Raw genomic sequence first — 15449 nt, 5'->3', positions numbered from 1 at the left:
GACTTAGGAGACAACCAAGCCTCATTGTCAATCCAACAGGTCAGCGCAATACATATACAAACAGATCAAAATCTGAGAGGCAGGAAGTAACCAAGCCTCGTTTTCAATCCTCCACAACAGCGGGATTTAATACACACCAGATCTCAATCTGAGAGGCAAGAAGCAATCAAGCCTTGTTCACAAAGGAATCCATCGGAGTCACCCCGGAGTGAATATTTGACCGGGTCACAATAGGTGATCTCATGTAAATAATAAACATAAAAAAAATCTATTTAATGAAAAATAGGATTTAAAAAATTTAACATAATTGCTATAGAAAATGTATACAAAAAGGAAAAAAAAAAAAAAAAACTTAAAAAATAATGAAATGTAAAAAAAAAAAAAAAAAAAAATTAAAAAGAATAAAATGAATTTGAAAAGAAAGGAGAAACTATCATCCTTCCAGTGTGGACCAACATAATCAAATATCAGTACATTAATGCAACAATAAATTGCTAAAAGAGTATAAAACAGAGTATAAAATTGATTGGGATATCAATGCTTTTATTAACAATTCTTGATGTCCTGTCTTATACTCTCATCAATTTATTGTTGGATATATTGTTGTATCAATGTACTGATATTTGATTATGTTGGTCCACTGCGAAAAGATGATAGCTTCTCCTTTCTTTTCAAATTCATTTTATTATTGAGAAATTTTTATTTATTTATTTCTACATTTCGTTATAATTTTTTAAAATGTTTGTTTTTCTTTTTGTACACATATTTTCTATAGTAATTGTTATACATTTTTTTAAATCATATTTTTAAATATTTATTATTTACATGAGATCACCTATTGCACCCAAACAAAATTGACGTCCTTTTTTTCCCCCTACAAATAGAGCTTTCTTTCGGTGGTATTTGATCACTCCCGCGGTTTTTATATATTTTTTTTGCGCTATAAACAAACAAAAAAAAAAAAAGCGACAACTTTGAAAAAAGTGACAACTTTGAAAAAAAAAAAAAAAAAACAATATGTAGTAGTTTTTTCTATATTAAATATCCCAGTTTAAAAAAATAAAAACAAAAAATTTCCTCAATTTAGGCCAAAATATATTCTACATATTTTTGTAAACAAAAAAAAAAAAAAAATGCAATAAGTGTATATTGATTGGTTTGTGCAAAAGTTATAGGGGATAGATTTTGGTAATTTTTATTATTTTTTTTTAATAGCAATGGCAGCGATCTGCGATTTTCATCAGGACTGCGGCATTGCGGACAGATCGGACACGTATGACACTATTTTGGTACCATTTACATTTATACAGCAATCAGAGCTTACAATAGCCATTACTGTATAAATGTCACTGGCAGGGAAGGGGTTAACACTAGGGGTCGATCAAGGGGTTAACTGTGTTCCCTATGTGTGTTCTAACTGTAGGGGGGTGGGACTGACTAGGGGAGGAGAGAGATCAGTGTTCATACTTAGATCTCTCTCCTCTCCCCTGAGAGAACCGGGATATGTGTATGTTTACACACACATATCCCGGTTCTCGCTCTCTCACGAGCGATCGCGGGTGCCCGGCGGTCATCACGACTGCCAGGCGCATCAGCTTCGGGGATACGTGGAGATGCACGGGGATACTAGGAAGAAGCGACTTACAGCTATGGCGATTTGCGCAGCCGTGCCAACCTGCAGCAGTATAACTGCGGTGGCTGGTCGGTTAGCGGTTAATCCCACTGTTGTGGCGGATTGAAAACGAGGCTTGGTTACTTCCTGCCTCTCAGATCTCGATCTGTTGTATATGTATTCCGCTGATCTGTTGGATTGACAAGGAGGCTTGGTTGCCGCTAAGTCAAACTGAGACTTGGTATGCATCCACTGCGGGAGTAACGCCCCCAGCAGTATTTTTTCTTTTTGACAAATAGTGGCCATATGTGGCGATTAGAGCATCCGATCAGCTGTGCTCTTTCCACTGTAGACCTGTCAAATAGCGTGGCTTCTGGCATGTACTTCATACCTTTGATGACATCAGTTATGACAAAACTAGTAGGGTGGAGGCTATGCTTAGTCTCACCACGCTAGTTCCCATGTGATCTGCAGATTGTATTTTAATTTGGAAACTTTTTATTCTTGTCTGTTTGGACTTATGCTATCTCAAAAAACCAACACGGTATTATGCTATGTTGGGGTTCCTCTTCTCCTTTCTTTTATCATACTTGAGAGAGAAACAGAGCAGCCACTTGTGTTGATACTTCCATCATCCTATTTATATCCAAAGGACGGATCGTATGCATTATACCAATCCACACTTTACTAGGCTCCTATAATGTGGAGTCTAGTCATCTAGTAAGGGCACAGCCTTTTTTATCACAGAGGAAGATGCACTTTTGGTGTTCAATTGTTTACCATCACCAAGATATTAATATTTAAAGAACATTTTATCTATGTTGGATTTTTTTCACTGATTTGAACCTTGATATTTTAGATGTTTTCATGGACTTATCATTTTATATATAATTTGTATTTTGGTTTTATCACTTCCTATTTTAGAGCGGCAATTTGTTTTTCATTTACAAAATTAACCATGCCATTCCATTTGCATTTTTGTAAATTTCAGTACCTGGTCTGCTATCCAATGGAGATCAACTCTATAGGTTCAAACAAAATACTGAAAAATACCTCCTTACTATACTTACGTTAAAACATTAGCAGGCATCATCTGAGACTCTGGAGCAGCTTCTATCATGGACTGCCATGTGTTAACTGAATTGGGCATCACAAAACCAAACTCAAAAGACCATTCTGCAAAACAAAGAATACAAAATTGAAATAAAAACTGAATATATAAAAGTAAATAAATCCAAAAAAGGTGGAACTTCCATTTATGTCAAATAAGGATTTTTGCCTTACCTATAAAAATACTTTTCTTGGAGTACAGTACTAGACATAGGCTTCTATTAATCAAGACCAAGGGTTATATGTAGCCAACTTCAGGTGAGCACCCTGGCAAATATTACTGTAAGGACTGTCCATATAATCCCATCCCACTCCAAGAGATCAAGTTTGTTTTAGCAAGCAATACGTGGATATGCTAGGACAAGAGGGGAGGGTGTCCTGTGTCTTGTACTCTAATCCAAGAACAGTTTAACAGGCAATACAAAAATTCTTCCTTCTTAATCCTACAGTACAGGTCACAAGCTTGCATTAATCAAGACCACGGGAACAAGATATACAACTGAGGGATGGGCAATACAGCAAACAAGCCAACAGGCCCAAAATAAGGAAATCATATTCCCAAACTCAAAAGTGACTTGAAGCACTTTACAGCCGAAGATGGTGTTAGCAGAGGCCTGAACATCCACCTGGTAAAAAGTAAACAAGTGAACAGAGGACTAGGTGGCGGCCTTGCCAATCTGACAATAATACACGGATTGCCGAAAAGCCCAAGAAGTACCACCTGAACGAACAAAGTAAGCCTAATTCACCTAGAAATAGTGAAAGGAGACACAGGATACCCCTTGTAGGGACCACAGGCAGAACAAAAATAAAACGGATAGAAGCAGTGGCCAAGAGGTAATTTTGAACTTCGTATGAACACATGATCTCTCTCCTCTCCCCTGAGAGAACCGGGATTTGTGTGTACCACATCTAAACAGTGTAGAGAAATCTTTTTGGTATGCTTTGCATGTAAAGAGATGGCAGAATGATGCCCTAATTAAGCTGGAAGGGAGAAACTATCTTGAGGAGAAAGGAGGCCAGGAGCCTCTAAACCACCCTGTCCCTTTGAAGAGCAAAGAAGGGTTCTTTACAACATAAGGCAACCAGATCTGAGATATATTTTGCTGAAGTGACAGTCATTGAAAAAACATCTTATGATTAAGGTCAGCCAAGGAAAGCTTCGCCAACAGGACCAGATAATGATCCCACGGTAAGACTGATGAACGAACGAACAGCCAACCAGGATAATGGGGATGCACTCCATCTAGGACCAATGAAGTAGCCAAGAAAGGATTTGTAGAGGGAGGGAGGGCGTGTAACAGCTGCAACTGATGCCACAGGGTCACCAGGGGGAATTGAGCAATGTTTGAAACGCAGCCTTTCTTCAAAAAGAGCATCCTGTACTACTGGAGAAACTGGAAAGGTTTCTTGGATTTGGGAAGAGATCCCATACTCAGGTCCAGAAGGTGGAGACAGCTCTAACTTCATAAAGCTCTGTACTCTGCCCCCCAGAACTTTAATGGTTTCTTTTAGCATGTGAGAGATCACAAGCAACTTCTATCCTCTTGGAGGAGCGCTCAGAATTCACCTTTCGCTTCCTTTAAGGAAGCAATGCTGCCACACTGTACATGTGAAAGGACAAAGTCGCAGTCTCCATCAGTGCAGAAACTTTCCTCAGCCGATCTGCCATAGAGGCAGAAAATTCCTCTCTAGTAAAAAAAATGGAATGACAAGTACCCGACACAGTGTGGAGACCAAGGTCCAAAAGTATTTGAAGCAGATTTTTTATTGGAGTCCTGAAAAACCTTATCATGGCCCTGTGCCCAGGGTTTACTGACCTACCCCCTCATCCCATATTCCTTGTGTCCATCATGAGAGTGAGGGGATCCTGAAGGGTATTCACAACCTGTTTGTGGAGCAGATGGGGTGCAGTCATCCTATGTCTCAAGACTGAAGGATGCTGGAGTAACTGGTGACAGCTAATGCGGAGACCTGGGTCAAAATTTTAGCAGGGTAGTGTTAGATCTGAAATGTGTCCTTTCTTTAAGAAAGCAAAAATGCTCATGATGGCGCCCAAGGTTCAAGGAAGGCCGTGGAACCATCTACAAGGGAAGGACTGTACACACAGAGCAGACCATTGCACGTCTGAATGCGTAGCAGGGGATGAGAAAAAATCTCCCCAGCTGTGAAGAAAGTGTTGCATGTCATGCTGTGACACTGCTCTCAGCCTAGGAAAATCTTGCCACCTACACCTATGTGCAAAAGGCAGAGACCTGTAGACAACACCCAGAAAAAGTGTAGGGGGGCACTGGGTGGAAAGGTAGGTTTGGGAAGGGGGGGGGGGTCGTACAGTGGAAGGGGCAAAGGCCTAGACTTGCCACTCCAGAGTTTTGGCTCCTTCTCAGTAGAGAACCCAACAGGTGGGAACTTTCCACTTTGGATGGGTATGGAGACTGGGTGACATTGGGGTGTGCTGATGTGATTGCCACTACCCTGGACCTGTAGAGCACCCTGCAGCTAATTGCACCTCACCCTACTTCTGTACAAAGAGTGAAGCCAAGCGTGAGTCCAGTGCCAGAGGTAACTTTACAAAGCAGCCCCGCATCTTCAATGAGGCAGGGTGCAAGTAGGGATCCCAGAGGCACTGCCAAGGGATCACTAATCTGGAAGCTGCAAGAAATAGCCACAGTAGCTGTAGGTGCAGCTAGGTGGAGAAATAACAGCGTGTTGTCTTCCCAATCTTCCAGGTAGAAATCAGAAATATAAGCCAAAAACCTATTCTTAGTAGAGAGAGATCATCCATCACCTAAGAAGTTATATGGACTGTCCTAAAAGCTTTATCTGCCAGTGTCCTCACCTGTAGGTGACAGCATATAATCCATAGTCTTAATTATTGGCACTTTGCGTCCTGTACTGTCTGATTTATATGTATAGAAGCAAAGCCTCTCCCCTTTTGTTCCAAGAACTGAGCTTTTGTGTATGCCTGCAGTCATGCTGTGATTGGACACAGGCAACTGATAGAGAGCCAATGGGAATGGCACTGTACTATGTGATTGCTGTGATCAATCTCAGCACTACAGAATGTAAACACAGCCTACAGCTAGCATCCATGTGTCACTTATTGGCCAGTGATCAGATATCACAGTTTGCTCTCACACACTATATGGTGTATGAGAGGAAGAAAACATCCTGACCACTAGTGCATTATAGTACTGTACAGTTAAAATAATAAAATCCACCCCTCTACAGTCAGTTCCAACTATTCTGACCTGTGTACTAATCCCTCCCCTCCTGACCTCTGCATGTATTACCTGTACATTTAATGCACCTGGCGCCTCATTACTAAGCGCCAAGTTTTAAGCCCTAGAAATCAGACAGGTTTCTACATTTCAAAAAAAATATGTGCATGGGGGGGAAGCATCAGATCACCTTGAGGTGTCTACTTTCCAAAAAGGGGCCATTTCCAGGGTTTTCATACTCACTTTTATTTGCTGTTGTATATCAGCAAGAAAGAGAAAACATTTTTTTTTTTAACCCCCCCCAATATATTAAAAAAAAAAAAAAACACACACCAGTGGTTAATACCAACAAAATAAAGCTATCACATACTATCTTATAAAAAGAAGATTAGATGTAGTGCCAGGGTTCTAACTTAAATTCACTGTACATAAAACGCAATCAATGCATTTCGTAAGGCCTCATTCAGATGGGTACTTTAAAAAGATAAATGTTTTTGAGAACAGCATGAACTTTATTTAGTTCAGTCATACCTTCTAAACACTGTCCTTTAAAGTAAACTTTCTGTTCTAGTCGAAAATTCTCCATCTCTTCTTCAGATGCAAAATTTATCTCTCTGGACACAGATTTACACTTCAAGATTTTTTTTGGAACACGAGCTAAAGAAAGAAAAAACAAAAAACAAAATAGAGGTGCATCAATAAATGCTAAAACACTTGAGATCAAATGTAGGTCTGCAGTTATTGTAAAATTCTATTTAGATTACATTTGTAAAATTGGTATGATGGGTGAACCAGGCTTACATGCTCAACACATAAGGCCTTATGCATACTGAGTATTCAGACCCAGATGCATGGGGTTCCAGCGTTTAGCCACAGGCAGAGGGTACAGGTGCGCTGTCCAGCCCTGCTGCTGGCAGCCTGCTAACTCAATGGTGCTCTCAGCAGTACTTCCGTTAGGGCAGTATGCAACCAGGGATTCTGAGCATTCATCCCAAAGCGCATATTACCCTAACAGAAGTACCACAGGGTTCTCTGTCTAGTCCTGTCCAGCAGCCGTCAAGAGAATTCGACAGACTGCTCTTCACCCATGCTAAATGCCAGAGTCCCATGCACCAAGACTAAATACCCAGTGTGCGAGGGGCTCAATAAACTAGTGTTCCCTTAAAACTACATGGGAATTTGTGGAAGGAACACACACACACACACACACACACACACACACACACACATGGGGATAAAAAAAGAAAAAAAAAAAAAAAAAAAAAAAAAGAGAAGAGAATTGTACCCAATTATTGGTCATGAACTGTATATGCAGCTTGATATATGGTTTTTATTGTATTTTTAATGATATGTCTTGAATAAAATGTATAATATGGATTTTTTTTTTTTTAATACGTGGACTGCCTGGAAAGTCCCACCCAGGCCAGTTTCTTGCTTAGAGACTTATTTAGGGATGTTGGCATTTATGTGATGGGTGTAAACACTTTGTTTGATTTTTGTTGTAGTGTATAGGTAATACTTCTGTCGGTTTTTCCTCTGTGCCCTGTCATTGAGATTTTTCTTCACCTCCTTTCCCAGAGATACAGTGTAAAGTAAAAGATGATGTCTCCAAAGTGATAGGAGAAGTCCTTTCTCATGGTTGCCAGAGAGAGATTGAAATTCACCCAGTTCAGCTGGGACTTTCGATCAGTGTGTGGGCATCCCTGCTTGACAGAAGTTGGACCTATCTTAAAATAATCAGGTCCCACGTAGAACTCTGGATGTACTCGATCCTCAACAGAAGCTACCTTCAGCAGGAATATATCATATCCTGCCTGATGGCAATCAGAGTGAACTGAGCCCTCCAGTGATGACTCCTGCCTACCATGCAGGAAATTAGGAGCACCCAGATGCAAAAACCTCTACCCTCAATGTGGAGACCACTGGGTGAGGAGAAGCAGATGTCAAAGCATTGTTTCCAAGGAAGACACTACAGTTGAGAATAATACTATCAGAGTCGTCCAGCAAAGGGACCAGGTCACTCATACTGTCCCAAGGAGGATTTGCAAACCTTCCTGTGGATGAAGGTTCTGCAACATCTAGGTGACGTCTATGGGAGTCCAACTCAGGAAACTGATTTACCAAGAGATTTTTTTTGAAGAGGAGACTGTTCTGGGAAAACAGACTTAAGCCCTGAGTAAAAGGAGACCCTGGTAAGTGGGGTCCTCTTAGGACAGGTAACAGAGACCACCCTTTCACCCAAAGGGACAAGCCAGGGACTTCATGGTCCACAGCGACCAGCTGGAGGACTAATCCTAGGCCAAGGCTCCCCACCTTAAAAGGGGAGGTTGAAAAGGAGCAAGAGCCAACAACAGAACAGAATACTATGTTAAGAGGCTGTTCCCTTAACAACCTACAGACTCCAGAAGGGGAAGAAGAGGGAAATTCAGTGAAGAATAACAAATGGTCCAATCATACAAAAGTTGGATGCTTTTTAAGCAAGGGTTTAGGTCAAACAGCCTCATGCAGGAAGTGAAGTCCAAGCGTCCTGACTTCGAGCCCTATGGGCTGAGTGGGCTTTCAGGGCCTACGAGTACCTACTGTCAAAGTAGATGGAGAAGGGTGGGATTCCTCTGATCCCTCAGACTTCTTGTGTTGAGATGGGAGCACACTCAGGCAACTCCTGCGAATACCGGTGTCAACAGCAGGCCAAAAGGAAAGACTTTCCTCAAAAGGTTAACAAGGTCAGATGCGCCTTGGATACGGCATCACATCCCTGCCATGCAGCGAAAGGCTCTACGCATCTGTATGGGCATCAGTCCCATGCGAAACAAAAGTTTAGATGTTGGTAAAAAGGCATAACAGCTAAAAGCACAAGGCTCCAAACATTTGCTCCAACCACTGCATAAAAAACGGAGACCCACCCTGCAGTAGAGGGATTCCTCTTGATGGAATCTACCCATTCTGACACAGTATGACAGAATATGGTTACCGAAACACAATGGACAGAGGACCAAAGCAGTCAATTTAAACTGGTAAGTTAAGGATGGACTAACTGCCTGCCAGAGGAATCCTGAAAAGGGGAGCACACCCACAACTAGTATTCCTGTTAGGGTGGGTCACTAGAGTATCCATAATGAGCACTTACAGTGGGGACGGAAAGTATTCAGACCCCCTTAAATTTTTCACTCTTTGTTATATTGCAGCCATTTGCTAAATTCATTGAAGTTCATTTTTTTCCCTCATTCATGTACACACAGCACCCATATTGACAGAAAAATGCAGAATTGTTGACATTTTTGCAGATTTATTAAAAAAGAAAAACTGAAATATCACATGGTCCTAAGTATTCAGACCTTTTGCTGTGACACTCATATATTTAACTCAGGTGCTGTCCATTTCTTCTGATCATCCTTGAGATGGTTCTACACCTTCATTTGAGTCCAGCTGTGTTTGATTATACTGATTGGACTCTATTAGCAAAGCCACACACCTGTCTGTCTATATAAGACCTTACAGCTCACAGTGCATGTCAGAGCAAATGAGAATCATGAGGTCAAAGGAACTGCCTGAAGAGCTCAGAGACAGAATTGTGGCAAAGCACAGATATGGCCAAGGTTACAAAAAAATTTCTGCTGCACTTAAGGTTCCTAAGAGCACAGTGACCTCCATAAGTCTGGCCAAACTGAGCTATCGGGGGAGAAGAGCCTTGGTGAGAGAGGTAAAGAAGAACCCAAAGATCACTGTGGCTGAGCTCCAGAGATGCAGTCGGGAGATGGGAGAAAGTTGTAGAAAGTAAACCCATCACTGCAGCCCTCCACCAGTCGGGGCTTTATGGCAGAGTGGCCTGACGGAAGCCTCTCCTCAGTGCAAGACACATGAAAGCCTGGAGTTTGCTAAATAACACCAGAAGGACTCCAAGATGGTGAGAAATAAGATTCTTTGGTCTGATGAGACCAAGATAGAACTTTTTGGGTATAATTCTAAGAGGTATGTGTGGAGAAAACCAGGCACTGCTTATCACCTGTCCAATACAGTCCCAACAGTGAAGCATGGTGGTGGCAGCATCATGCTGCGGGGGTGTTTTTCAGCTGCAGGGACAGGACGACTGGTTGCAATCGAGGGAAAGATGAATGCATATCCTGGACAAAAACCTTCTCCAGAGTGTTCAGGACCTCAGACTGGGCCAAAGGTTTACCTTTCAACAAGACAATGACCCTAAGCACACAGCTAAAATAATGAAGGAATGGCTTCACAACAACTCCGTGACTGTTCTTGAATGGTCAGAGCCCTGACTTAAACCCAATTGAGCATCTCTGGAGAGACCTAAAAATGGCTGTCCACCAATGTTTACCATCCAACCTGACAGAACTGGAGAGGATCTGCAAGGAGAAATGGGCAGAGGATCCCCAAATCCAGGTGTGAAAAACTTGTTGCATCTCCCAAAAAGACTCATGGCTCTATTAGATCAAAGGGGTGCTTCAAAAAAATACTGAGCAAAGGGTCTGAATACTTAGGACCATGTGATATTTCAGTTTTTCTTTTTTAATAAATCTGCAAAAATGTCAACAATTCAGTGTTTTTCTGTCTATATGGGGTGCTGTGTGTACATTAATGAGAAAAAAATGAACTTAAATGAATTTAGCAAATGGCTGCAATATAACAAAGAGTGAAAAATTTAAGGGGGTCTGAATACTTTCCGTCCCCACTGTACAAATACCCTCTCAAAGGGGAAAGTTCTGACACTCTAAAGTGGGGCCATCAAGTTGCCCACAGAATTCAGAAGTCCATCAGAGGGAAGAAGGGACTGCATTCAATGAGTACTCACGGAGGTGTGAAAATGTTTGACCCTGAGACCTTTACCATTCTGAAATAAAAGCAAACACCCACCTGAAGCACAGTTATGCCATGGAAGCCTTAAGATCGGTTTGTCAATGCAGGGAGAATGGCAGATCTGGCAAACAGGAAACAGGGCAGAGGGACTGTTCTAATATGCCCAAGAGAATAAGGACACCTCCTCAAAGTGAGAAGGGCTGCTCACAAGCCAAATAAGCAATGCAACCCAACATCTATACATGTTCTACAACATGGGTCAAACCTTTCACAAGAGCTATCAAACCATTGTAAGGCAACATAAAACAAGGTTTCCTGTAAACCGGTAATCAGAAAACAGACTTGGACTGCGCACGTAACCCCCTGAAGAGCTCTGCTCATCAAGCTGCATCCTATGTGCCCCAGCCCTGCCACTTTCAAAAGCAGTCAGTTCTTCCTAAAGGGTAGGAGGACAGGGCTCAGAGGCCAGGGGCTTCGGGAGTCAGCCCCCAACAAGACAAATGAGGGGGGGCCCAAGATCCCAAGTATAGAAAGGGGAACTCCTCTGGCATCAGTGGATGATAGAAGCCAAACTGGACCAACTGCAGCCAGGAGGGTGAACCACTGACCAAAAATCCATCCAGTCCATAAAGAAAATAAGAAACAATTCACTATTTCCTTTATGGTAGCAGGTATGTTTAAGAGACAGGTTTGGCAACTGTTGACAATGGGAGCTATACAAATGCCTACTGCAAGTTAACTACAGAGAAGAAAGGTGCCAGGACCACATACACAGACACACACACACACAGCACCCCCAGATCGCCACCATCTAAAAACATGCCGAACTACAAAATAGGGCACAAATGAAAAAGTAGGGGGTGGGGGGGGTGGGGGGGGGGAGTGAAGTTCATCTTTAAGAACTAAACATACAGATGAGATAAATTACCAATGGTTTGTAAAATACTGCAGTCTAGTAAATGTGTAAAATCTGTTTCTGTGTTTACTGGATCACAATTCAAGGACATGTTCAAGCAGAAGAAATAAATACAATTTACAGACTGAATGACCTTGCTGCCCTGAGACAGAGTTAGGATGTGTCTGATGACTGGAGGTACAGTACCTTCATGTTCAACACCCGGAAAAGAAAGGTCTTCTGCTCCTTGCCACATGGTTTTTCCGGTTTCACCATCTCGAAGAATCATTGAATTTCTATTAGATTAAGGAAGACGACCAGCTATTTTCTGCATTAGGGCTCCTTCAGACGGCAGAGTAGTACCGTCCTCTGTGCAGAGCCGCTGACAAACGCTCGTGCATCCGTCTCAGAGTGTGTGCAGGAAACCCATAGAAGTGGATTCGCATGCAGCACCAGCATGGACACAATTCCATGTCAAAGTTTAACATGCTGGCAGGAGCAGGTTCACAGATCTGAATGCAGATCCGTGCACCCACTCCTGCCAGCATGTCAAACTGTGCTGACATTGTGTGTACATCCACTTCAATGGGTTGCCTGCAGGCAGCTCCGAGGCAGATGCACACATATATACAAGCGGATGGCACTAATCTGTCTAAATGAGCAACTACAAACATTACAGTATTCAAACTAAAGTCAAAAAAGTGTAAGATGTATCATTTTAAAAATTTCACCAAAACGAATGGAGCAATACACTGAATTTCTTTAAAAAAACGCTACTTTATGTCCTAGAGACCCAAAAATCTGCACATATTTTAGAGCTCATTCACATAGGCATATGTGTATTTTCTAAACGCAGGTTCTTGCTTGCAAAGTTAAGCAAGCAATAGATTGTGGTTACAGGAAAGAAAAATCGCTTGGATTTCCCCCATCAACCCATTCAGTGGAAGCCCCCTGCTGGCAGAACACAATGATAACTTATAGCGGCTATAGTCACCAGCAGTAATTGCATGCAAAGAATATGACAGGGTGGTTGTACTGAAGTGGATTTACTTCAGTACAACCAGCCTGCCCATAGATGGATTGAATCTCAACTGGTTTCTGCTAAACTGGCCAAAAGTCACTTATGGCCAGCTTTAGCAGAAGATCCAGTGTAAAATATGCACCTAAAGTACAATTTCTTCTAATGACTTTGCACTTGTATGTGTATAGACAACATATGTTACCATGTATTTACACACACAAGATCTGTAGATACGCAGCTGTGTCCTACTTTTTTGGTATGCCGCAAACCACAGCACACATTTTTGTTTATAGCCGCAGATGTGTGTAGGCCTCCATTGATTAGTATAGTTCTGGGATAAGATGCATACAAAACTTTATGCTTCTAAATGTGGCATTTTTAGATGCCCATTTGAATGAGCCCTTGCATGTACATACAGGACATCAGCCACAATTCAAATAACAAATCTTTTTTTGAAAGGACTGCCTAATGTAACAAAATATTTGCATGTAACGTTTCCGGCAGCACACCAAGCTTCGAACCGTGTCCATCACCAAGATTCGTTGGGGTGCCATTCAGAATGAAGGTCACAGCATCAGACCAGTGCATGTGACCTGCACTGCCCCATGTTACTGGAATACAATAGTGTGAATGGACCCTAAGCAAAAAGTAAGGCAGCCTTCATTACACTGGCACTGAGCTCAAAGAAACGAGTAAAAACGCAAACCAATACAGATAGCAAGTGACATTTTTCATACTTCAGAAGCTCTTTAACATTCACATTGGAAATGTGTCAGTGTCAAAGGAGATAGGGTCCAAATTATCCAAACACCAATGACAGCGATCACTGTGTGAAATGAAAAGAATGTTTCCAATGACAGCCAGCACAATAAAAAAATATTACAATTATGAAAAAAAAAAAAAAAAAAAAAGAAAGAAGAAGAAGGAGGAGCAACAAGTACCAGAATCACTGTCTCACCACACACCCTTCTACGGTACAGTATATCTCAACCCCATCCTAAATCTGACCTGTATATAAAAACATATCACCTTCCTAATTATGCAAATTATTAAACACCGTCTCCCACTGTATGTGGCCTGTAATTAAACCTATTTCCTCTATGTAGTACATTTATGTATCTAGGGCACCATTACCAAGCTCCATGTTCTAATCCCCGCTGGCATTCCATGATTCTTTATTTTCCAAAAATAATTGTACGTATACATACACACACACGCACAAAAGTTTGCATACCCTCTCAGAAATTGTGAAATTTTGGCATGAATATAAAAAAAAAAAAAAAGACTGATCATGCCAAAAAAACTGTCTTTTACGGATAGCAATCACATGAAGCCATTCATTATCATCACATAGTTTTTTGGATCTTTTTTAAGTCATAATGATAACAGAAATCATCCAAATGGCCCTGATAAAAAGTTTAGATACCCTGGAATGTTTGGCCTTCGTACAGACGCAGGGTAAGATGGCAATTAAAAAGGTTAATCACCCACATTTGTGGCTTTTTAAATCACAATTAGGGTCTGTGCATAAACAGTCAATGAATTTGTTCACTCTCACATGAATGCACTAAGCAGGGTAGACCCTGAGCCATAACGAGTTAGAAAAGAACAGTCAAAAGACCTGTGTAATAAGGTAATGATACTTTACAAAGATGGAAAAGGATATGAAAAGATATCCAAAGTCTTGAATATGCCAGTCAGTACTGTTTAATCACGTGGAAAATTAGGGGCTTTTGATACCAAGCCAAGCTGGTGGACGTTAGAGACCTTGCGCTCCTCAACCTTCGGTTTGAGGATGCCCCACAGATGCTCAATATGGTTTAGGTCTGGAGACATGCTAGTCCAGTCCATCACCTTTACCCTCAGCTTCTTTAGCAAGGCAGTGGTTGTCTTGGAGGTGTGTTTGGGGTCATTATGTTAGAATACTGCCCTGCGGCCCAGTCTCCAAAGGGAGGGGATCATGCTCTGCTTCAGAATGCCACAGGACAAGTTGGCATTCATGGTTCCCTCAATGAACTGTAGCTCCCCAGTGCCTGCAGCACTCATGCAGCCCCAGACTATGACCCTCCCACCACCATGCTTGGCTGTAGGCAAGGCACACTTGTCTTTGTACTCCTCACCACACACACTTGACACCAACTGGGACGACAGTCATGCAGACCAATTTGATGCAGTGTGCAACGTATGGTCTGAGCACTGACTGGCTCATCCCCCAACCCTTCAACTTCTGCAGCAATGCTGGCAGCACTCATACGTCTATTTCCCAAAGAAAACCTCTGGATATGACACTGAGCACATGCAATTAACTTCTTTGGGCGACCATGGCAAGGCCTGTTCTGAGTGGAACTTGTCCTGTTAAACCATTGTATGGTCTTGGCCACCATGCTGCAGCTCAGTTTTAGGGTCTTGGCAATCTTCTTATAGCCTAAGCCATCTTTATGTGGAGCGACAATTCTTTTTTTCAGATCCTCAGAGTTCTTTGACATGAGGTGCCATATTGAACTTCCAGTGACCAGTATGAGAACACCAAATTTAACACACCTGCTCCCCATTCACACCTGAGACCTTGTAACACGGACCAATCACATGACACCAGGGAGGAAAAAATGGCTAATTGGGCCCAATTAGGACATTTTCACTTAGGGGGTGTACTCACTTTTGTTGCCAGCGGTTTAGACATTGATGGGTGTGTGTTGAGTTATTTTGAGGGGACAGCAAATGTATACTGTTATACACTCACTACATTGTAGCAAAGTGTTATTTCATCAGTGTTGTCAC

General features: G+C 41.9%; 1 protein-coding gene across 2 annotated transcripts in view; it reads right to left on the bottom strand.

Moving 5' to 3' along the window:
• The window catches only part of PDE6D (phosphodiesterase 6D), a 123073-nt gene that overhangs the window by 40421 nt on the left and 67203 nt on the right, over positions 1-15449 (bottom strand). For both annotated transcript variants that reach the window (XM_073626506.1, XM_073626507.1), the window contains exons 2-4: positions 11858-11946; positions 6475-6600; positions 2683-2788 (exon numbers count right to left, since the gene is read on the bottom strand). In XM_073626506.1, the coding sequence (XP_073482607.1) occupies positions 2683-2788; positions 6475-6600; positions 11858-11946 (321 nt within the window). The remainder of the gene's footprint in view (positions 1-2682; positions 2789-6474; positions 6601-11857; positions 11947-15449) is intronic.

Source organism: Aquarana catesbeiana, linkage group LG04, assembly GCF_042186555.1.
Source record: "Aquarana catesbeiana isolate 2022-GZ linkage group LG04, ASM4218655v1, whole genome shotgun sequence".
In the NCBI taxonomy this organism is placed as follows: domain Eukaryota; kingdom Metazoa; phylum Chordata; class Amphibia; order Anura; family Ranidae; genus Aquarana; species Aquarana catesbeiana.
Note: the sequence above shows the minus strand (reverse complement) of the source record. Positions and strands in the feature narration are given on the sequence as shown.